The following is a 25,280-nucleotide window of genomic DNA, read 5'->3' as shown; positions in this document are numbered from 1 at the left end:
CACCCCTCCTCCCCTCCGCCCGGCCCGCTGCGGCCCCGATTAGCTCGACTGTTTGTTTACATGTGGTACAGTCGGCCTGAGAGGCTCAGCTCTGTGAGGGGGAGGGACTTACAGGCAGCTACTGGAATGTCTTACATCCTCTTTATGGCGTTGTAACTCCTGTAGAGAGATTTGATTTAGTTAACACACACACACACACACACACACACACACACACACATCCAAACAGAAATATTCGTCTTCCCTGTGTGTGATGTCTTTGCAGGATTTACATGATGCAGCTGCCATAAAACTTGATCTGAAAGATTTCAGACGATGATAAAGAGCAGGATTTTCATTTGGATGATTCTCACACACACAAATTATTTAGCCGAAAAGGAAAAGTTCTTCAGGTCTTCATATTTCATTCGGAATGAATGTTTTTTTTGTTTCGTGGGAAAAGAAAAGTCAGAATAATTGGAAGTTTTCAGCCTCGAGCTACAACCTGATCTCCTTTTACCAACTTCATAAACTTTTACTCCAGTGGAGTGTGAGGCATCAAAACAAAAAAAAAAATAATATAGTTTTTAATAGTTGAGTTGTGCAAAAATGTTAAAACTTAAAGCACTCAGTTCATGTTATTGAACTCTGAGTCTGTGTTACCATGTCGTGATAATGCAAAAAAAACAAAAACTAAAATCAATTTAAACTTGGTGTCATTCTCTGTGATGGATGATGTAACAAGACGAGATGAGAATCTGCTTCTGTACTTGCTGAGCCAACGTGGACGCACACCACCCGGGAAGTCACATACTAAATATATATATATACAGTATGTATGTTTGTATTTCATGTATCTCCATCAGTTGTAGAAACAGGTCTGAAAATCAAATAAAAAATTGGCCTCTGGAGATGTTTTCCTCTGAACCGGCCTCTGCTCTTTCACTTCTGTATCCTGTTGTGACTGTGAAAGGTTTTTTTCCTGTGTTCAGGGTGTCAGCAGACTTCTGTCTTTTCGTTTTTAATCTCCAGCCATCTCCACCCCTCCTCCTCCTCCTCTTCCTCCTCACTCCATTTCCTCTCCCATCTGAAGGGAGCTGGATCTGAAGCTGTGAGCTGGTGTGTTCCTGCACTTCAGTGTTGGAATGCGTCTCAGTGAAGCCTGCCTCGACTTGCTTTTCTTTCCAGAGGCGGAGGACACAAAAGAGATGTGATGGTCAAAGGGGATGTAATGTGTTTTGCAGACTCATCGTGTCTGGTCTGGCTCACCCAGGGGGAGGGGGGAGGGGGATATGCGTTGAAACATTTACGTTGCGGTCGGCAATAAAAAAAGTTTTTTTTAAAAAGCTTTTCTTTTTCTGTCCTCTTGTCGTCTTCGCCCTGCAGGTGGTGTATTTTGGAGACAGCATGAGGTCGGACATGTTCCCCGCCAGCAGCTTCGGGAAGTGGGAAACGGTGATGATAGTGGAGGAGATGGAGGGGGAGGGGATCCCGAAGAGCGACGCGGCAATGTCTAATGAGGCCCAAGTGGAGCCTCTGGAGAAAAAGGGAAAGTTTGAGGTAAGTTCACTGAAGCAGCTGTTTCCGTTTAGCGGCCGGTTCCCCCACCCAGCACAATCCTCGCTCCCCAGCCCCCAACCCCACCCCCACCTCTGTGAGCCTCTTCCTTCTGAGCCACCGCCACCATTTCCGTACACACCTACAAGCTTCTTTTGCATCATCAAGTGTGTGTTTGTATGTGTATATTAGCTCCCAGAGAGGATTGTGGGTAAGTTTTTTAAAGTCACTGGTGATGTAGACCTTAAAGCGCATGTCCGTTCATTTTACACATCAAAGTCTGTTCCACATAATTCAGATTGAAAACAGCTGTAAAAAGTCTTTGATGTGAAATGTGATAAATGTCTAAAAGGAGTTTTCCAAGCTATATTAGCTGCTACTAACATAACACACCTCAATCTCTGACTGAGTTGCATTGTGGGTAATGGAGGTGAAGGAACAAGAATGCGTGGAATAAAAAAAGATGATAAGATCACTTTTGATCATTGCTCTTAATCTGTCCGCTGTGAGCGATTGGCTGTGATTGGTGACCGGCTAAATCTGGCTCAGATATCCGATGAGATTCTGTGCCGCACTGTGGTTCACGTCACGCACACACAACATACCGTCGACATAGCTCGCGATTTGTAATACCTGTAAAGGCCAAAGGAAGTCGTGGAGGAACAACCACGAAAACACTGGGAGCAATAAACTTAATCAGACACTTAAAACACCATCAATCAACTCCAATAACAAGAAGCCAGCAAAGGCAAAGCAGCTAAAACTCAAGCCACACCTCCGACCTCATCTGTGTGTCTGCAGCTCACACACGTGTGCCTGGAGTTGTAACGAAAAAAAATAGTTTTGTTTACACTCCTTTAGAGCAAGAGAGACATTCATCTAGTTATGTAATGGTTAATAGTCAGTGTTTTATTGTGAACACATGAAACGTTTGTGTCACGGTCAGTTAGAGATCTGAGAGAGAAAATCTGAATCGGCTAAAAGCGAAATCAACCCAGAAAATTGGAATCGGTGCATCTCTAACATTAACCAGCAGGACGCTGAAATCCTGACAGTCAGAAAGCCATGAGTCGTCTTTTGGCAAGAAACACGAAACCAAAAGCTGCCGTTTAGATTGTGTAACAGATAGAAAAAACGGCCTCATACACCCCGAGCCCTCTGATCCCACTCACTGAATACTGTGCAGGTACCAGAGCTGAGTCCAAACAGTAATGACCTGCAGAAGTCCAACTGATCCAGATCCAGAACTAATGAAAAACTCTGCATCGAAGGATCATTATGATTCCAGTTTATCACAAAGTGGTTTTCATTGTCGTCGCCCCAGGGCACAAATTTACTAATGGGCCTCCCCGCCCCAAAAACTACTGTCGTCTGTGCAACGTGTGTGTCTACACTTTCACCCCAGAGTTCCCATTAGGTCCAGAGCACAAATATTCCTGTTGGTTTGTGGTGTTTCCAGCGCTCGACTGCTGTTTTAACACTGTTTTGATCAAGCTTAAAATATCTGTTGTCAGGCAAAGAGAGTTCAAATGTGCTTATTATTTTTCTAATTGCGATCTTGCAGCGCACTGTGTATAGACTTTATGTAAATTAGTAGATAAACAGTATTACTGACACAGATGAAATCTCGATGGTGATGAGAAAGATTAAAGCCTTTAAAGACTTCCTCTGTGGTTTATCTATTTGTCAGTATTATCTTTGATACTCAATCTGGTGGTGCATGGCAGTAACACTGCAGCTGTCTGATTCTCATGCAGGCGCTCCACACTGCAGACAGTGTTCTGTTTAGTTACACAGAAAAAAGTAATGTGCTTTGCCTGAAGGGATGTTTTGTGTTGTACTCATAGTCCAACCTTTTCCCAATGAAAATCTCAGAAATAGTGGCGACCCCATAACAATACAGAGGCCAAAGCGATTGGTTAACGATGCGAGATTCAGGACTGAACTGAAAGCAGGGGAAGCTCAATTTCCTTCTTTTTGATTTCACCATCTGTCTCTTGACTCTCTCCTTTTAACTCTTCCTGTTGCTCACCAGTTATCCATTTTGATTCTCCAGTTTTTGCCGTGGATGTCATCTATTAGGGCGCAATCCGACTGAGAGAGTAAACAAGTATAAAAACAGGTCAAAGGAGTTTTTCAGACGAATTTCCACTGAGGTGGAAAATAAAGTCAATCAATCAATCAATCAATCAATCAAATCTTTTTTAAGTGGGCATTTTTTAAAGTGGGTAAAACACATCACTCAGCTTCTTGTCAAATAACCCCAACTATCACTTTCAGGGTTGTCGAGTATCTTCTGTGATGAGTTGCGTCGCTGTTTCTCTGCTAATTCAGGTCAGAGGTTTGTGTTTCACCCTGTTGCCTTTTCCCCATCTTCAAAAAATACCTCAGGCAACTTTCTGGGTTCTGGTTCTTTTTCACGTTTATTTAGATATTGATATATTTATATATTTGGTGCATATCTCCACAACGACAAGATAACATGATTTTTTTTTTTTTTTTTACCTCGTCTCTATATTGTGCAACAGTTTGTGAAGACATTAGCTGATACTGTGCAAAGCACGAGTATTTTTGAGGCTTGTGAGGTTTGTATCTTATCACATCCTCCCTTCACATCCTGTTGTCACAGCCATTGCTGCTATCAGCTCTTTCTGCCTTTTAGATGTATTCATGTTGTATGAGGGATTATGAATATGCCGGCAGGGGATTTCTAAGAAATAATGATTCATTCCGTTTCTGAAAATAACCCTCAAAGCTGCTTGGGTCGAAGCCAGTTTGAAGTCTCCCTATATTCCCCGTGCTCATGGTGGAATTCCCACTTCCTTTAATCATGTCTGCACTTGCAGTTGAGTGAATCTCTGAATCTTGACGCACAGTTTGGTTTGTGTGTCGATTGTCCCAACAGGAGCAGGGCATGAAGTCACCCTCCGCCGTGTCCAACCAGTGGGGCTCTTACTTTGTCGACGTACATAGAAGCGGAGGAGGGGACGAGGAGAGCCAGAAACTGACCTGGTGCTCCCACTGCATTCACAAATACAGCACCATGGCCATCCCTAGTGTTGAGCACATAGCAGGTATGTAGTAGCAGGGGGAAAAAAACAGGACAAAAATGCTGATGATGTATGGAGATGAAGATTAGAAAGCAAAAAAGAAGATCAAAAAACAAGGCAGTTAGAAATGACAAGGTGGGGTAATTAGCTAAAATGAGAGGGAGGTTAACAAGAGGTAACATATTGGGAAAATAAAAATGGGCACAACATAGACCCTTGAGGTACTCCAAAACCAATTTTGGCCAATTTAGAGACATGTTAACGGAATTACAGAACTTTCTGTTTTCCAGATAGACAGAGAGAGAGAACCAGTTTATACTTCACGGTTTCCCAGTGAAATCATTTCATTATTGTGTTTCTTTTACATTCATTTAATTAGCAGCGGAGGGCTATACGAAATGAGCTGCTGTACGGTTTCATTGACGGTACTTTAAAATCGAATGAACGAATGGCAGAGCAGGTGAAAACAGTTTTATCGCCAAGAGGAGAAACTAGAGCAGAGTGATAAGTGTGACATGATTCTGCTTGTCATAGAAATGAACATTATATTGAATTTATCAAGACAACAGGTAAACAGTTTAGCATGTTTTGAGTTTGTACTAACCGCAAACAGCTAAAAAACAAAACGTTACATCTGATTTTCTTCAACAAGGCACTGATCAAATGTTTGGCTGTGTATTCCTTTAAATACACCCATATGGTACACAGAACATGCATGAGAATCAAATTCATGGTGTAAAAACTGGAAAAAAAACAATCTGATGTTCAACTTTTAGTGGTTCGCAATCTGCCACATCAAACGATTTCTTCATCTCTCGACACAGAAACACTCACAAGAGTCAAAACAGGGACTGAACCAGACACAGATGTGAAGCCAAAGTTAGAATTAGCTCCAACTGCCACTGCTGCAGAGCAGTTCCTGGAGAAAATGATGCCAGTCTCGCATATAACGATGAGCTCAGGGCTGTTTTCACACTGGCCGAGTCTGAATCCGAGTGAAATTGCTCCAGTTCCATCGAACCATGTTGGTCTGCCGTCACTTTTGTCTACAGCTGTTGCCGAATGTTTCCCTCATCAAAGAACAAGTCTTGATTCTCATTTCCTGGATTTCCTTGATGGAAGTGGTAGGGCTGGACGATATGAATTCAAATCAATATCACTGTTATTTCAAACTTTTACTTCGATTCCGATTAATGAACGATTAATTTGGCGCTTATCATTCTCTCTCTTTTGTTGAGCCGTTGGCGTCACCGGCAGTAGAGGGAGGCTTCAGTAGTATTGTCTGGGTGGAGTAAGTGATGCATTTTAAAAAGTAAAAACGCATTAGTTAGGATGTAAAGAGATGACGTGACAATTAATATGGTAGCATGTAGGGAAAATAAAAATGGGCTAAAAATAGACCCTTGAGGTTCTCCAAACTGATTTTGGAAAATCTAAAGACATGAGTAATGAACAAAGACGTTTCTGTTTACCAGATAAAAAGAGAGAATAGGTCCAGCAGTGTTTCCAAAAGTCCAAAAAATTAAAATATATTAGTTCTCTTTGAGTGAACGCAGGGGAGCATTGTTATTTTTTCAAGGGGACAGTTTATGAAGGCCGACACTGGGGAAAGTATTAACCGAATTAACCGACATGATGAGCAAAGTTAAATCGTTAGAGGTGCTAAATGTTGTTTTTCAGATTTTTGTCAGTTATTTGCCCAGCCCAGGGTCTGTGTTGCATCTGTTTCAACCCACTTGTGTTTCCAGGCCTGTAATTTATAATTTTTTGTATGCCAGAGTTGTCTCTTTTTGAGGCAAAAGATAAAACACTGTTGAGTCAAAAATTCTCTGGACCGAGTGATTACTACTTTGCTGTGAGGAACAAAGTGTGCTCCTTTCCTCTGAACAGCGAATCATTCCTCATGATCATTTACCGGTCAGCATCAATAGTTCAGTACATGTACTTCATATCTTCCAGCTGACTCTTCTCCTGTTTGATCTTGAACTTTCTAGATCTCCCTCTGGATTACAAGTTCCCCAGGTTTTCTCCAGACAAGCCCTGCACCACCGGCTACTACCCCAGGCCCCCGGATTCTTTGCTGAAGAGGTGCGAGAGTCTGTCATAAAAAATTTAAAACAAAAAAAAAGAAAGAAAGAAAAAAGGAAAAAGTTTGAAAAAAAAGAAAAAGAAAAAGTTCTCCCATACCCCTCTGCCTCAGGAGAGGAATGTGCCTCCATTTTTTTGCCTGTAGTTTCCCACCTGACCCCCACCGCCATCTGTGGAGCACAGGAAGCATACACTCCTCATCCGTTCAGAGAAACCATGTGAATGTAAGCTGCAGTATCTCTCTGTAATAACGCCTACATTTGAACGTCGTTTCGTGGTTTAGTGTACCGTATACGTGGAAGTACGTATGTATGTATGTATCTGCATACAGTAATAATAAGAGATGTAGTGTTATTGTTTAATGTGTGAAGCCCCCCTCCGTTATTTTCAGTAGTTTAACTTTTACAGAATAAAGTGTACATTTTACCACCTCTTTTTCCCTAAAGTGATTACCTCAAGAGTGTTATCTACTGTAAGCAAAACCCAGATGGTCACAGTGTGTTTGTCCCTTAAAAATCCTTTGGAATCATTGTGGCAATATTTCTGTATAACACTGTTATTGTGAAGTCTTACTTTTTTTTTTTTTTTTAAATATAGTTTCACTGTATGCATTTTAGTAACCTTAAAATGAGGTTTAAGGTCTGATGTTTCCACTGTGTCAGTTTCGTGGAAGGTGTTAACCTTCGGGTCATTGTTGCTAAAGAACTGGCACAACGCCGTCCTTTGTGCTGGCTGTTTCAAAAGACACAACTCTTGGGAAACAATAATAATAATAATAATAATAATGGATTATAAAGACTATGCTAGATGTTCTCTGTATTATTTTAATTTTTTTTGGTGCAACAGTGACATGTGCTCTTTGAGTGATTGTGTAAAAAACAAAACAAAACAAAAAAACTTGTGCTTCATTTATATGCAGTACCAGATTGAGATATGCTTTAACCGACTTCTGAATGGTTATTTTGTCGGTGTGCATAGACTAAGTTGTGCCATAATATTTAAGGAACACTCAGTTTGGGGCAAATCTGTGGAAGTTTGCTTGTTTCTGTCGCGGAAGACTGATATCAGGTTCATCTCAGCGCATGCTAGAAGTCGTTAGCGTAACTTAGCACCAAGACTGGACAAAACATACGAAAACTTGTCACTAATTCAAGAGTCACTTCCATGAGTTCCCGGGTTCGTTTGGCAACAGAGTTGGGACTGTGTGCAAAGTAAAAGTCTTCATTCATCTACTTTGTTGTTAGTAACTGAAAACCAACCAGGTGTGGTCCCATTCCACTCTGTCTTGGGTCTGCAGGTCCATATTTCCTGAGGCCTGAGTGGATCCAAGCAAACTTGCTATGTGCGATAATTCTTCGGTCGGTTCTTGGTTTAGTTCAGATCAAATTTACCCACATCGAGTTTGGATTTGAAGGTTAGATATTCAACGCTTCTGTTTCAAAGGACATTTTCATTAAGATTCTGGTATAAACCTGACACAGCCACAATGATAACCAACAAATACTTATTTTGAATAATTTGAACAAAGCCAGCAAACGGCTTTATCGTGGTCCATGACTTTTCGAACTAGTGGCAAAATCTGTAAATCTTCAATGTTACTTCTCAGGTGGTTTGGTGTCAACTGTTCAGCACGGTTAGCAAGTTTTACTTTAACAAGCTTCAACGTGCAAATAAAACCCGATGGAGTTTTTTGAAAGTACTTAGTAACAGAGCCAGACCAGCTTTTTTTGGCTAGCTGCTAGCTAGCCAATCTTTGTGCTAAGCTAGGCTAGGCGTCCCAGACCTGTCTCTATGCCAAGCGCACAGAGATGACACTGGTTTCAGTCTTCTCATTTGGTTTTAGGTAAATCGTTAAACAAGAGGATTTCCCAAATGTCGAAGTGTTCCTTTAAGATGACCATCATCTCACAATTGAAGAGGGAATATTTTGACAATAAGCAGCGCACAGCTGTCAGCGTGTATGTGAGATTGGTCATCCAAAGTGAATTATTACTTGTGCTGTGTGTGCAAGTGTTTTATGCATACAGCTGTGGTGATTGTACTTTTCTTTTCTCATCTGACCTGGAAAATTTGACATGCACATTTGCCTTATGTTGGATTATTTTGTGGTCTTATGTCCTTGAAAACACAGGGAAAGTTAAATTCTGTGTTCAAGTGTTGAAGTACTGTCAATTAAATAAAATGTTCTACAATTTTCTTACATAAAGCTTCCTGTTTCTGAGTGTTCTTTGTGAAATTCAGCAAAAGAAAGGCCTTGTACCTTGTGACAAATTAAAGCAAACATCATGAAACCAATCTGGAGGAATCTCACCATATAGGAAGGCTGCCTGAGATGCCAGAGCAGCCTAATACTCCTCATTAATAGAGCCAAATAAAAAGAACCCCATGTTTATGTATTCCTGTAGCTTCATGAGCTTCTTTAATGATAAAATTTTAACTCTTACAGACAAAATTCACCACCTCCTGCTCTCAACTGTGACTGATTGATCCTCAAACACAAAAACAAATTTATAACTTTGCTAAAAAGGTCTGGAAGGCAGACCCTCGTCTCCACGTTTAAGATTAGACTTAAACTTTACATTTTGGTAAAGGTTATAGTTGAGGCAGGCTCAGGTGAGCCTTGGTTATAAAGCTATAGGCCTCGGCTGCTGGGGGACTTCCCCTGATACACTGAGCTCCTCTTTCTTCCTCTCCCTCTCCCTCTGTACTCCTTCATATCCCATTAATTGATGTTATTAACATGGCTTCTTCTCTCCCCCGTAGTTTTCTGCTTTCTCCTCTCTCCTCTCTCCTCCTGTTGCTTTCTGTTTTATATTTCCGCCTCCGGATTTGTGATCCTGCTCAACGCCCACTGCTACAATTATTATTATATCTCTATATGTGGTACTTGCATTGTATAATGTTCACTTTCCTTCTGCTTTCTTTCCGTTTCTCTCTCTCTCCCCCTGTCTGCCCAGAGCCCAGTTCTGCTCCAGGTTTCTTCCTGTTAAAAGAAAGTATTTTCTTGCCACTGTCGCCAAGTGCTTGGGGACATGGCGGAATCTTGGGTCTCTGTAAATAATATTGTAAACAGTACGTTCTAAACCTGCTCTATATCAAAAGAGCCCTCAGATATATTATGTAATGATCTGGTACTATATAAATAAAATTGACCCGACTTTTACTGTGGCTGTGTGGACTTGAGTTGAACAGGTTTAAAGCGGCAATCAGACCATCACAGGTCGTTGAACTACTCTGCAGTATTTCTTTAGCGGATGATTGTGCAGAGTCAAAGCCCCGTCTCACACCAGTCCCTCATTAGGGTTCAGTTGTACTGCCCTACAAAGACAGAAAGCAGTAGCTATACAAAAAGTCAAGATGAGAAAAAGAGTTTTTAGGTTGGCCAAAAAATTGTTTAAAAGATAGAAAGGTTGTGATGCTTTCATTTGTTTCATTTTAGAGCAACTTAATCATGATGAATTCCACTAGAGTCAAAAGCGGCAGTTACAGCTTATAAGCTAGGCTAGTTAGCTTTTAGCCACAACAAAGTTTAGCTGTTTTTTTTTTCTTCTTCATCATAAGATTTAGCTACTGCCACATTAGTTACGCTGTGTGTTAACAAATTGAATTGCCAAAATGTGAATGTGATGTTTTTCAACTGCAAACTGAGCTCAGGAAAAAGTAAATTTAGCATTAGTTAGGGTTAGCTTAGTAGCTTCTCTACAGCTAGCTTTCACTTGATGTAGCTTTAGTAGTTGGCTGTCTCTCTGAAGAGCTAGCTCTGGCTGTTTTGACTGAAATTTATAATTTTCAAGAGCACAATACTTGCTGATACTGAAACAGATGTCAAAATGTCATATTCTGGTCTCAATATTTTTGGGCTTGTAGGGCACTGTAGTTCCCAGCTGTTGTGATTTGATAGCTAAAATCTCTCCAATCTGAATATGAATAGTCATGAATGTTTTCCGATTGACCTTTCAAACAGGTATCAGACTTCTTTTAAAAACTAAACTTATATCAATTTTTAGACTAATGACAAAGAGCCCCTGTGTATCCTCCCCAGATACCTTGTTGCTCCTTATCACTGTCGACATTTATCCATTTACTCTTCTACCACAATGTTTTACTGGTCTACTGGTCTCTGTGTTTGAGGATTCAGATAAGCACACTGAAGTTGAGCATACTGATTCATTACTATTTAATGTTTTATGACTGAGAGCCTTCTTAATGACTACAGGGTTGACAAAATTACTGACACCGGAGCTGCCTTGTTAATTTTCCCAGAGGTTCATTCAAGAAGCTTATTTTTTTTCCTGTAGTACAATGAGTTCAAAAAGGAAAAATGTGTTTAAAAGCACACTTTCTCCCCAGCAGGCGGCGGACATCAAAAATATGTTGGACTAATGAATATCAGGTTGATGTCAAAATCCAACCTTGGCTAATTGTCATTGTGACTTTTAGCAGACGTCAGTATTGCATTGGCATGAGACGTTTCCAAGATAGCTAAAGGAAACTTCTGGCACAACATATGCCTGCGTCCCCGGCCAAAGTCTGGCCTATATACACTTCCACATCTGGGCAGATTCTGGCTGTGATCCTCCGATATTGTCTGACAGCCGCAAGATTTTCTATGTGTGTCCCAGAATAGGTCCAGATGTGGAAGTAGCATCTGACGGTCATGCTGTATAAGGGCCAAATTCAGGCCGTGGAACCGTGTATATACTGGGCCAGAAGAAAATAAGCATGTGGCCCAAGTATTGGCCGGATTTACCCATGAAGAAATGTAATATATGACATACTAGTCCCTATAACAGGGGTGATGTTGCCTTATACATCACCTATAAGGGGATATATTATTATATGAAGATATAATATATGATAACATAAAGAAATACCCATTGTAAAATTTTTATATGTACATATATTTAAATATCTAAGTTTCATATAGTTCATTTTTTTTTGTATTTGAACATATGTTTCATATATAGAAATTCAATATATGGACATATATTACATTTGTGTATGGGTATTTTGCTACTTGGGTTGGAAGACGTTGGGTCGACATCAGTATTCCAGATCAAACTGACGTTGGCATTAGACGATGTCCTGATATCAAATTTTAATAATAACTCCACAACCTACATTCAGTCAACAAAGCTGGTGGCCAGCTGTGTGCCTGCAGGGCCAGTTTGAGGGTTTCTAGAAATGTGTGCAGAACAGAAGTGGCTAACAAGTGACCTGCTACCTGTCCACGTTACACCTCATATATGTCACATGCCAGATGTAGATATGTCACGTAGTTTATTTCTATTGCAGTCATACATCCATTTTTTAAATCATATTTAGTACAGTCAATTATTTATTTATGTGTACTCTATTTATTGCACTAATGATGGTATTTTCCCATGTTGTCTTGTTTCTGTCCTTCTTATTATATTTACATATAGTATAGTATTTTGTCTACTCCATGTGCCTTTTAAATTGACAAATAAAGTTTATTGAATTTAATTTCTATTTATTTTAAATCATCATCAAATACAAAACTACACTGGATGTACAAACTGGAGCTAGCAAGGAGGCAAGACTCAACCATCATGGCAAAATGGTCTAATAGTTATGTTTGGGGATTTATTTTTTAACAGTCTGAACCAAGTCAAACATGTAGAAGTAGACTCTTACCACTGTGTATCTCCTGTGTGCATTAGTTTTGAACTTTTCTAGTGCAGTACCTAGTTGATGTAGCTGTAGATGAGTGGGAGGAGGGCATCCACTTAATTCATTAGGTCTCCTTTAAGCCTCTCTCCCCTGCTGCCCCTCCTCATTCGCCAGCATGACGCTCCCTCCGCACTCACACATTCTTTCCCTCCGCTCTCTAACTCTGCTTCGCCCCTAAAGAAACAACCAAACTTTTCAAACATATTGATAACCTTTGTTAGAAAAAAAAAGAAAAAAGGAAAAAAAGAGAAGAAACCTTCACCACCGCTGTGACAAGAGAAGAAGAAATGACAGTTGTGAGGACGGCAACACGGATTTGTGAGCAGCGCTTCTGACAGGTAACGTTCAGACCTCTTTTCCCTTCACTGCTCCCGAGGCTTTTTCGCGGTCGCGGCAGGAACAAGGCGACTGTTGTGCGCAGATTTTTTTTTTTTTTTTTTTTTTTTTTAGCATTATCAATACCATCGATAAACTGATATTACTGTTTAAAAAAAAAAAAAACACTTCGCCGATTGGTGGAGAGCGATTCATAAAACTGAAAACTGGCGCAGTCGGGAGACATGTGGCCTGTTAATGAAACTGAAAGACGGACACGAAGGAAAAGTTAAAAAGTTGTAACTGTAGGATCTTATTCCCATGAAGAAGATGGAGGAGTTTCCTCTGTGGGTAAAGACCTTGACACTTTCTGGTGGTTGAGAGTGAAACATCTGCTGTTGTACCGTCGTAAAACTGTGAAACGATGTTTACTGACATGTTTAAATTCATTTGAGAAGCATTAGACTCTTTTTTAAGCACGGGAAACAGAGGAAGGTACAAAACTGGTTTTAAATGGTCATTTCTTTTAGCTTATTATTTTTACAATGACTTTTCTTGTTTTTCTTCTTTTTTTTTTTGCTATTTCACTACAATAATCCCTTAATCAATACAAGAAGAATAGCTTTTATGGAAAATTAGAAGGACAGAATAACAGTAATATTACAACTATGACACAATAGAAAGACTCTAGTACCTGACAAGTACAGAGACACTTTAAACAGGACTATAACTAACTTTAAGGAACTCTGGGGGCTTTTACAACAACAATGGAGGATTGATTCTTCAGTTAAAAGCTTATTCCACAAGCTGGTGTAAGTTTATGTGTTCACTATACTTAAATGTGACTTTATTTGTCCAACAAATAGATCAGCAAAGAAGAAGCTCTTGGTATTGATCGCAGTGCAAACACATGCGAAGTGTCTTTTGATGCATGACACTTTTCAATATTCTGTGCAACTCACAGATTTCAGTTAGTGTTCACAATATACTGATGTGTGATTCCCACGCTATCAATGACCCAGTCTTTCTCTTTTGTCACGTATTATTTTAGGCATGCAACTTGCAGAATCTCTTTATTGTTTTTCTGATTAACTATCTAGTTGCAAAAATAGTTAGAAAAATGCCATCGCAACTTCCCAGAGCTCAAGGCAAGGCACATTTATTTGTGTAGGACATTATCATACACAGAGGTCATGCATTGTGCCGAACAGAAATAAAAGATAAAAGCATAATAAGAAAACAGTATAAAAACACAGATTATAAAATAGATAATGTCTCATTAAAGTGCAGGATTAAAAGATTAAAGTCAGTTATATTTTACATATTACAATGATGTCAAACAGAGAAATCAGCACATCCTCTCATGTAAGAGCTTGTAACCTGCATATTCCTTTTTTGCTTGATAAATTATTTGACTGTTAATCTCTAATTGCCTCAATCGATCATTCATCAGCTCAGACCTGCTGTGAGTCGCTTCCTAAATATTATCCATTGAATTCAGAGAAACAACTTAAAGCGAGTCAGTTTAAGATTAGTCTGATTCAGTCTTAGCTCATCTTGGCTCATGACACAGCTGGTTCGTCGACCGTCCTCGTGTTCGCCTCACAAGGTCGAATCTCAGAACTAACCCTCAGGAGGAGAAGCATGTGTATGTACCTCGACTTGTTTATCAGGCACAACATAAAACTCCACACACACAGCCCTGACAGCTCACACCTATTAGACCGGACTCCAGTCTAGACGTCGTTTAAATCACTACCAAATGGTTTTCCACCAGGCCTTTGCCAGAAGCTCCACTAAGGTCATGGAATTTACCCTCATGTTCAGAGCGGAGACGCTGGGCCAACTCTTGTCTTTCTGTTAAGCGCAGCACTTTGGTTTTTAGAGCTTGTTTCAGTCGAGCAGAGTCGTGTTACTGCAGTACTGGGCCTTTTATGACCTCCGGCTCTGCTCGTCTGGACATCTGGGTGTGCATGGCTAGACTTGTCTCACAAAAGCGGCTCAAAAACAAATCTGGGGGGGGGGGGGGGGGGGTGAATATGAAGTAACGCAACATGCAAAGGTGCAACACAACCTCCATTTGTAACATGCATGTGGTTAATTGCACGCAAGTTCTTGGGAATGATAAAGAAATTAGAATTAGAGACAGGAAATTGAAACCTGTTGATGTTTTGACTTTAACAACAGTGACTCCTGCTTCATGTGACAGTGCTGTGGCCACTTTTTAACCGTGCTGCTCATTCACGGCCTACATCAGTATGGAAAGCCTGCATCATCAGAACTACAGCTGTATCTAATTATTCAAGGAATGCAGGGCTTTTGTGCAGAATATGGGCTGGCTTTCTCAAATCCTTCTCTTCCCCCACTGTTCCCTCTCAGCTGAGCTCCTTCGGCAATGCCACGGTCTCCTCTCTGATGAGACGATGAGAACCCACACCCGTGGGGCCCCCACAGTCTTCTTCATAAGTCTGCTGTGGCCCCTGCTTGCCCCGGTGGTGGCGGTGGCGGCGGCGGCGGCGGCAACGGAAGTGGACCCCAGCGGAGGAATCCCCTTCATGGGAGGCAACTATGATGGGCATCCCATGTTGTACTTCAGTCGGGGGGATGTAGAGGAGCTGCAGTACGCAGCCACAGGGACTCATCGGGACATGGCGAGGAGGATCCGTGAGGCTGGGGAAACCATGCTGGAGAACCCGGAGGGGTACCTGCCCCCCTGGAGCCCCGCGGAGTTCAGCGCCCGCTGGAACGAGGTGTACGGAAACAACCTGGGTGTGCTGTCCATGTTCTGCCTGCTGTACCCTCACAGGGCCGGGGCCCTCGACCTGGCCAAGGACTACATGGAGAGGATGGCGGCTCAGCCTAGTTGGTAGATTTTCTGTCTTTTTATTATTTCATCTATTTAATTGGAATCAATTAGATTTGAGGCCTGTTGTTCTTCTTAGAAATCAAGTCAGTGGAGTTCACAGATGGTACCTGATATCTCTTTCCACCCCCGTGTGTGCATCAACTTGGTATTAATGCTAACCCCCCCCCCCCCCCCCCGGAGGCTTTTCTATCCAGTCCCATTCCCAGAGTCCTCTCATTTTTCTCTGTGGGCAGAGCTCTGGTAAAGATGCATTGTGGTCTGATAAGTCTGTGGTCCAGGAAATATGTTTAGCAGCTGTCTCCTGAACATGCACCCCCGATGAAAGGAAATGAAATGTTCAGATGTGAGCTGAATACCAGACAGGGACTGAATCCACTTTGCCCTAATTGTGAGCATCATCTAAGGGCTCCTGCATTTCACTTAACATTCTTATATTTTCCTAATTAACCTTCTACAAATGTCTTCACAAGTCTGTAATTTTAGATTTGATCAGGGAGAGATTAAATGTGTATATTTGTGTTTAGGATTGCAGCTAACAATTATTTTCAATATTGATTAATTGCTAATTGTTAGTTTTGAATATTGCTAAGTCTTTTCACATTTATTTTAAATAGTTTTAGAGGCACATGGAGCTGAAATATTCACAAATTTAAAGGTCCCACATAGTGTAAAGGCAGATGTCCATGTGTAGTTTTATGTTTTAATTAAAGCAGGTCTAGGTTCAATATTAATACTGTGAAAGTATCAAAGCCTCAGTCCACAGAGAAATGCACACAGCCTGTATTCAGAAACTGAGCCTTAAAACCAGCCGTCAGAACTTTTGTAACTTTGTGATGTCACAACAAAGCAGTCACCGCCTTCAGCCATGCCCCAAGCTCCGCCCACCTGGACCCTCCATCCAAACCTTGCAGGATCTGGTTTCTCTGAGTGTTTTTACCTGAAATCTGCTATATATTTATTGGATCACTCAGAAAACAGTCAGCCAATCAAAAGAGAGAAACTCAGAGCCTCCTCTCTTCTGATTGGCTGATTGACCTGTTGTTACTAGAGCTCCAGAGAGAAGCCTGAGAGAGGAGATGTAAAACTACACTGAGATGGTTTTTTGTTCTTAATCCACAAATATATCTTCTTATGGATCAACACTTCAAATAAAACACAGGATAAGAGGAATATATGGGACCTTTAAAAGTCAGAAAGCTTTGCAGAAATATTTTTTTCTGGTTTTCTATCCTAAAAATCATCTCACCATCCTTGAGATTGACCTTTTCCCCAGTGTGGGAACCACCGGTGTACAGTGCACTGTATGTATAAAGAGCCCCAGGACTGCAGTGTCGTAATCTGTCTAAAGAAGATTTAATGTAGAAATATGCACCGAGTAAACACGACATAATCTAAAATATGAAATTCTAGATTAAATTAGATTTGGACATGTTGAGTTAATAAAGCAGGATCTGCCCTCAGGCGCTTATCATATCCGTTAATACTGTACTTTAGTTGTACATATTTCCACAAACCAACTGCCTCTTTGGGGGGACCTCTGAGGGCCCGGGGGTTTTGGCAAAATATGTCCTCATTTCAACATACAGGACTGAATCAGTCAGTGTTAGCACGTGTGGACGTAAGCTGCCTTCATATGGAACTCGTCAGTTTTGTGTTTTTGACATGGTGAAGCACATGTCAGGCCTGAGGTTCCAGCGGTTGAACACAGCTGCAAAACGGCCGACGAGAAAATGTGTTCTGCTGCGTTTGAGCGTCACAGCAAATAAGAGCAGATGAAGGTAGTTTTCATTAGCGGGTCTCTGATGTTTTTAAAGACATCAACATGCAGCAACATTTGTGAACTCGCCCGAATGAAACCACAACAAGGAGTTGTCAACATCGACTCTCAGGAACAGACAGTGAGCTTAAACCCCTTTGAGTACAGCTCACAAAATATGTTAAGAACTTCTGTAAAACTTTATATTATATATATATATATATATATATATATATATTATATAGTAACATAGATCTAATTTTGGATTAGGTGCCTCTGAGATTTCTGCTGCCACCTGAATAAAGTGTGGGACCTTGCTGTCAACAGACTCATTTCTTGAGTAGAGTAGTAGTTAAAACGGCTCGGTGCGCCGTGAGAACATCTTCAATCCTCCTTGGCATTGATTCCACGATGATGGTGCTGGAGAGCGCTGACATGTCGCTCCAAAATCTCCCATCATGAAGGTCACAGCATATGATTCGTATCACTTTCATCCCCACAGTATCAAACCATTCAGTGACCCCTCATGTCCTGTAGACGGGAGCTTTGTTTTCCTGTTTCCTTTTAATTTCTCACCTGTCTGTCTATAACTAATGGATTAATATAAAACCCAGGATTTTGGCGGCTAATTTTGGGTCTGGGGGGGGTAGGTGCTCCCTGGGTTTTCTCTCAGTGTAGCTCACAATTAAAGGTCCCATCTATCCCAGTGCAGTACTACAACTGCAGCTTTTTATTCACATATATTTAAAGAAAAATATGTAGGAACCATTAGTAAAAAAAGAAGTGTTGATCCATAAGTAGATATATTTGTGTTTTTAAGAACTAAAAACCATCTCAGTGTAGTTTTCCGTCTCTCAGGCTTCTCTCCGGAGCTCTAGTAACAACAGGTCGGTGAATGTGAGTGACTGTGATTGATTAAAATTATAGCAGATTTCAACAAAAACCTCTTTCACACTTTCACAGTATTAATATAGAACCTAGACCTGCTTTATAATCTACCTTTATACTATGTGGGACTTTTAATAATACTTGACACCGCGTGAAGTGCAATCAACAAGTCAGCCGACTCCATCCTTTCAGCCCGTGTCTCGACAAGCCTTCTGCTTTTCAGAGTCGGCCACGGACCTGAACCTCATGCTAGCGTCGGCCGTCAACAGCGCTTCCGTATTTCCCTAACAATTTGATTAAGTTCAATGAACATTAGTTCTGGCTGGCAAGTGCAAAATGGCTGAGAAGTGGATTACAGCCATTCACTGCTTCCAAGTTCTGCACAGCTTTTATTGAAAGGACTAAAGGAGTGAAGGTCTCAGAAATGATGCTGGGAGAACGGTTGCATACAGCGTTGGGATCCATGGTAACCTACTGTTCATTTACATACATTCACAGAATCGGCTCTCAGCTGCTACAGTGCACTGACTTCTCCTCAGTAATACTCTGATTTGATTTTCAAAATATGTACAAACATCATTTACTGTGCAGTGATGCACAAATTTAATTTAATTTAATTTAAATAAACTTTACCTAAATATGTGAATTAACAGCAATAAAAGTTTATTCGGCAGAACTTTCACAAACTACTTGATCCAAATACTGAAGGTCCTGAGTCACAAATATTAAGTTTATAAGCTTAAATTATAGTTGTTCAGTCAAATTTCTTAGTTGAGTTAAAGTAAAGTTGAGTTTGAAACTACCTACTGACTGTAGAACCTATAGAATAAAAAAAAGTACGATACACAGGTGTAGACATGGTCATAAAAACACAATTGAATCAACATAAAGGAGCGATTGTTTTCATATTTCTTTGGTCGTAGTAAACACAGCAAACATTTAAAACGAAAGGAATTTTTCTTTATTTCTAAACTTTTGAACATGGACTTCAGATAAGGCCATTTAATGAACGGTGCTCTGATAAAGAATCTTTTTCTTCTGTGATGAACATGCTTACATTTTCAAAATAAAAAAAATTCTTTCCACAGACTTAAAGCTCTGCTTCAAAGTAAGAGTACTTCATAGAAATGTGGTGGAGTCAAAGTCCAATATTTGCCTTTTAAGTGTAGTGAACTAAAAGTCACAATAAAGATAATACTTAAGTAAAGTGAAGATACCCCCAAAAATTTACTTTTACTTTTTTTTCTCCATAAATCCTGGTTACAAGATTTTTTTGTCGATTCTATAGAAGTGTCAGTGATAGTAGAGGAAGCATCACCAGACCACTACACAGAAGCGCTCGTTCCCAGTGGTCTGCATAGACTAACCTGTTGTGTTGCTCAAAGTATTAACACCTTTCCCCGATCACCTGGTAACTCATGCTCCGTGTTAGCCTGTAACAGCGGCAGAAGCACGGATAAACGTGTTAAATATTACAATATCAGGTACTAAGTTAACTCTGTTTTTTGGCTGAAATGTGGGACAATCCCCTCTCTTACAGGTACCCCCCCCCTCCTCCCTCCTCCTTCATGCAGAGAGGGAGGGGAGTCTAGCAGCTTAATCCTTCTCATTTTGCTGCATGGCTGCTGCGTTCCCTTCGGCCATTGAACAGAAAGAAGGGGATTTTCCAGTGGCTTATTTCTTGGGGTTGGGTTTGGGGGTGGTGGTGGTGGGGGTTTAGATGGTGCCGTGTTATACATTTTTCACAATATCATTATGTGTGCCACAGTGCAGAAACGAGAAGCCACTGAGCATGTGTTTTCACGTCTTAACAACACACTGAGTTTTCTCCTTGGCCGCACTTTTATTATGGTCACTGAACCTCTGAGGGCTTCTGCAGAGTGGCTCCAGGACTCAGTCAGCTGTGGTATTCATGACCTTCAATTATGTCTGAAGCAGCTCCACGAACCATGTTCCGATGGGGAACTTCTACTTTGTGGCATACTGGTGCCTGCTTCGTTTTCCCCCCCATTTCTTTTTTTTTTTTTTTTACAGTCTGCAAACACACTGAAGTGAGACTTTGTGTGCTTTGGAATAATGCGATATACAGTCAAGCAGTGACTTGGCAGTAATTTTATTACAGTTTTCCTTTTTGCCATATGAGCAAACTGCAGCATAAAGAAGTTTAATCCCTTGGCGTGACTATGCAGGAAGCGATTTTCAAATAAACGTCAGCTGCCACTTAACAAGGGGAAACTGTATTACCAACATCAAATGGAGGAACCAGCCCAAATATCACTGACATAGTCTATCATGTGTTTAATTACTTGTAAATTAATGGAGCAGATGGAAGTTTCAGGGAGTTGCTCAGGAGTCAGGGTCTATAGAGAGCTGAACTAAAGGGGTCCGCTCCAGAAGAAACCTCATTCAAAATCACGACATAACAACGCGCACATTTTCAGAGCTCTGTTATTTTTTTACAGAATATTTTTAGTTAAATAAAAATCTTGTTAGTGGAATCAAGGCACACAACTTACAGATGGCAAGCATACTTGATGGAAGCAGTAGCATGGATCGTACAACATCAACAATATATCCATCTATAATGTTAAAGGGCCGGGGCTAGCTGGTTAGCATGCTAACTTCACTAGAAGAAAAGAAGTGATAGAAATAGAAGTCTCCTGTGGAGACAGCCTCTTGGTGAGTAAATGAATGAAGTTTGATGCTGAACTCACAATGTTTCTTCTAGACTGATAAGTAAACAGCTGTTAATGCTAACGCTATTTATAGCAAAACTTACAAACAACTCTTTTAATGTCACTAATACAACAAAAGCAAAAATTACTGTAAACTAAATAGTAAGGAAACTAAATTGAACCAAATCCCAATCAGGTCAGTCCAATTGGTACAGTCCAATTAAGCTGATTGAAAGCAGAAGTTTGGTGGCGCATTTAGAAGTATGCACTTTATGAAAACACTGCCACTTGTACAAGCAGAACTAGACCTCACAGAGAGAGGGATTAATAGAAGCACCAAAACAGATGCTCTAAAATTATAAAAAGGTAAACTATTTTCAATCAATTATCACCAGCTAAGTCAGATATTTATCTGTTTAATATCACTTTTCTTCTACTTATCTAAACAGATAAGTTGATTAAATAATACCTATTAAACAATGTTGTGTTGTCACTTGTATTTCTTTTAATATACAGGAAACATATGTTAAATATTGTTACATTTATTAATTTGTGTGAACAAATTAAATTTTCTTTTAGAAATCCGACCATAATGGGTTTTAAGTCACAAGCTGAAGAAACTGACAAGCTGTTTTTTTGTTTTTCTAGGCAGCAGAGATTTCAGCTAAACAGTTGGAAAGATGACATTACAAAAGTGTGTTATTAGTTTTCTGAGAGGACAGTGTAACCAAAGTCAGCCTCATACATGGAAACAAACTGGCATGCGCTGATGAAAATGGCAGGATGGTGAAGTCAGCTGGCACATTAGCCCTAATGGCGGTTCCAGGATGCTACTCTCTGTGTTTACTTATAGTCAGACTCAGTGACAAGCATTAGAAATGATTCATGTAAAAAAAAAAAAAAAAAGATTATTTGGAAAGCTGTAGGAGTGTCCCACAGCTTGCTCTGATATATGTTGTGTAGGTTTGGGTGATATCCAAAATGTATCTCGATTCAGTCCCAGCCCAAATATCACAATTTACAATATTATTGCGGGGTGTGGGGTAGTGGCTGTGAACATGTTAATTTTGGCACCTTCTCCTGTTTTAACATTTCTCAGAGCTTAAACACTGTAAACACACCTGTCACCTGTAAAGCCAGAGACTCCGCGGCTACACTGCGATCTGGGATGAAAGAGTGAAGCTGCAGCTCCGCAATAAGTTTCAAAAACACACATTCACCGATCGAAGTGTCTCACACTGAGGCTCGGACACTTACCGGAGCATCAACCCGGGGATAAGACATTACAGATCCGTTTTACCAGTTTGCTTGATAGTGAGAGTAACACACAATATAGCAATATAACAATACAATTTTTTTTCATAAGCTAATTTGAAAGAAAGCCTCAGTAAATCACCACATCTGAAGTTAATTTCTCTTTAATTAAAGCAGCCAGAATGGTTGGAGAATACCGCTCACCTTTTTACGACACGAGCTCTTTACAGAAGTCAGCGTTCTTAAAGCCCAGCGCCTGTTCACCGGGAGAGAATTTGCAACATGCTTCACTTTCTACGTCTCTTTATTGGTGCAGCTGTATTTGTGGTGTAAAATGCTACTTAGCGACTTTATTTTTTGCTTTCACAGTGAATAGACGTTTTACAGCTGTGTTTAGGCTTATTAAAAGGCTTTGCACAGGAAAGCTTTTTTGTTCATGACGCAGCATTTAGGTCTCATTTAAAGAGTGAAAATTTCACACCGGCTTACCGTTGCATGTTTTGTTTTTAAGCTCCACACATTTCTGCCTCGCCTTCAGTCTCGTGTTGTCGTCTGTGTCGCAGGCTGGTCAAAGACGCCCCCTGGGATGAAGTTCCTTTGGCGCACTCTTTGGTCGGGTTTGCCACCGCTTACGACTTCCTGTACGAGTACTTGAGCAAGGGCCAGCAGGAGCGTTTCCTCCAGGTGATCGGCAACGCGTCGCGCCTGATGTACGAGAAGTCCTACGTCCGAGGCTGGGGGTTCCAGTACCTGCACAACCACCAGCCCACCAACTGCGTGGCGCTGCTCACGGGAAGCCTGGTTTACATGACCCAAGGTTGGTGATTCATGTCTTTGTTATGTGGTGTTACCCTTGCTGCAGGGTTCAAAGAAATGTGGTTCAGATGATCATGCTCCTCAGAGGATGATCTCCAGTGTTTTCAGTGACCAACCATGAGCAGAAATTTCCACAATTTCCACTCTGATATGAGGTTTTTTTTTTTTTTTACTTTAGCCAGAGAACTCATTCCAGCTTTGAGTGGGAATATATTTCTCCTCAAACAGTTACAGGTAAATTTAAAACCTGTAAAGAAACTGAAAATGCAGCTCAACTACAGCTATTTCATTAGAGTGGGTTTCACTGGAGGGGTTTAATATCGTGGTCTGAAGGCCGACATATCATATACCTACACATATATACATAATGTTAAATTTAAGATATCCAATGTTGGCTCAGGACATTAGCTTACAGTAAAATGTGTAGCTTCGTTTTACATTCACTCGTTCACAATTGTCCCAGATTTCTCCAGCAGGCTCCTTTAGCAGCCTTTTAAAGGGGTTTTATGACAGATGTAGCAACTTTATGGACCATGTTTTGCCACTTTCCCTTTTAGAGAGTTGCCAGAACTGCTCACTTCTTAACCGTTTAATTTGACTGTTTAACTTGATTTTTATTTTGCTCACTTGGAAGAAAGGAGTTTACTTATTACATGGTTTATTGCAGCGTCAGGGTCCTTGGTATTAAGGATAATTTTGATAATTAAGATAATGGACAATTAAGGCCCACAGTTGAAACAACAGTGTACATAAGATAAATGTGAAATTACAGGTGGATTTAAATGGAATTTCAGTTTGAATCAAAATGCTAGTTGGAGAGTTAGTGTCAGTTCTGCCAAGTTTGACTTCATTATTTAAATAAAATACAAATTTCAACCCTTGAAGCATGTTTGTTTCACATTTGGAGTGAGTATAGAAATATTTGTAAAACATCTGTTTCTGTCCCAACAACAGAGTGATACCTCCTCTCTTTCACTCATCATGGTCACGTCAGTTTCAAGAGCCAAATTCTCCCTGTCCTCCCTGTTCATTCGGTTTTATTTATATTACGTCAATAATTTAAGCATGTGATTTTAATATTTCTGACTCAGGATCTTCAGTAGTTCCATGTTAGGGTTTGTCCAGTATTTGCTGTGTGTGTCATCCAGTGATATAAAAGGATTTTCTCTTTAGAAGATAGGGATCAGAAAGGGATTGGAAATCATGTTTACCCTGTCAGACTTTAGCACCAATCAGTTCAGTTCAGTTTTTTAATCCCACTAAAATTTTATGAGTTTTTTTTTTTTTTTTTAAAGGTCCCATCTAGTCTAAAGGTCTGACCATGTGTAGTTTGATTATAGATCAGGTCTATGTTCTATATTAATACAGTGAAAGTATCAAAGCTTCAGTCCACAGAGAAATGCACACAGCCTGTATTCAGAAACTGAGCCTTAAAACCAGCCGTCAGGACTTCTGGAACTTTATGATGTCACAACAAAGCAGTCACTTCCCTTAGCCCCGCCCACCTGGACCAACCATCCAGCCTTGCAGGATTTGGTTTCTCTGAGTGTTTTACCTACCTACCTACTCAGAAAACAGCCAGCCAATCTGAGGAGAGACTCAGAGCCTCCTCTCTTCTGATTGGCTCACCGACCTGTTGATACTAGAGCTCCAGAGAGAAGCCTGAGAGAGGAGATGTGAAACTACACTGAGATGGTTTTTGGTTCTTAAAACCACAAATATATCTTCTTATGGATCAACACTTCAGATAAAACACAGGAGAAGAAGAAAATATGGAGCTTTAAATAATTATTGTCAGGGTGAGACTTGCCAGTCTTCAGTTTACTTATGAGAGAAACTGCCTGAGGTTATATCTGATATCGCTGCTCTTAATCCTTTGTAATTGTACTCCAGATGAGGTTTTCCACAACTGTCACATTCTCCTTTAAGATTTGTTTTCTTTTTTCTCTCCAGCATTTCCTCTGTGGGATCTGATTCCCTGCTCCTTTTTTCTTCTTCTCCTTCTTCTTCTTCTTTTGCCTCAATATCCTGCACTAAATACTGTGTGCAGCAGCAGAGATGGGCCATCAAAAGGTGAAGTCCTGCAGTGCAGCTTGTTTTGCTTACAGGGATTTGATTTCTGGTACAAAAGATCCAGTCCTGATGTGAACCAAACGACAGCTGTCTTACTGAGAACCGCCGTGGTCACAGTGGTTTTATTCAAGGATTTTTTTTTGAAGAGGGCAGCAACAGGCTGAAAGCTCTGTGAACACTCAGGAGAGTTACAGCCTGACCTCTTTTTGCTTCAGGAAAAAGTGAGTTCGCTCCAGTTCGGCCTGTCTTTGTTACAGGGTGTGGGGGGG

The 25,280-nt window shown here is 40.5% G+C and overlaps 2 protein-coding genes across 2 annotated transcripts in view; both read left to right on the top strand.

Moving 5' to 3' along the window:
* nt5dc1 (5'-nucleotidase domain containing 1) overlaps positions 1-8,880 on the top strand; it is a 57,257-nt gene extending 48,377 nt beyond the window's left edge. Inside the window, exons 10-12 of the mRNA XM_023430509.2 lie at positions 1,366-1,539; positions 4,442-4,610; positions 6,581-8,880. Coding sequence (XP_023286277.1) covers positions 1,366-1,539; positions 4,442-4,610; positions 6,581-6,693 — 456 coding nt within the window. The 3' untranslated portion in view covers positions 6,694-8,880. The remainder of the gene's footprint in view (positions 1-1,365; positions 1,540-4,441; positions 4,611-6,580) is intronic.
* A 3,605-nt stretch (positions 8,881-12,485) lies between these two features.
* dse (dermatan sulfate epimerase) overlaps positions 12,486-25,280 on the top strand; it is a 25,303-nt gene continuing 12,508 nt past the window's right edge. The window contains exons 1-3 of the mRNA XM_023430510.2: positions 12,486-12,706; positions 15,063-15,549; positions 22,686-22,939. Of these exons, the coding sequence (XP_023286278.1) occupies positions 15,107-15,549; positions 22,686-22,939 (697 nt within the window). The 5' untranslated portion in view covers positions 12,486-12,706; positions 15,063-15,106. The remainder of the gene's footprint in view (positions 12,707-15,062; positions 15,550-22,685; positions 22,940-25,280) is intronic.

This window comes from Seriola lalandi, unplaced genomic scaffold, assembly GCF_002814215.2.
Source record: "Seriola lalandi dorsalis isolate HSWRI2012SDOR001 ecotype SW California unplaced genomic scaffold, Sedor1 jcf7180002054906, whole genome shotgun sequence".
Taxonomy (NCBI): Eukaryota; Metazoa; Chordata; class Actinopteri; order Carangiformes; family Carangidae; genus Seriola; species Seriola lalandi.
The sequence above is the reverse complement of the archived record's forward strand: the minus strand, read 5'-3'. Positions and strand labels throughout refer to the sequence as shown.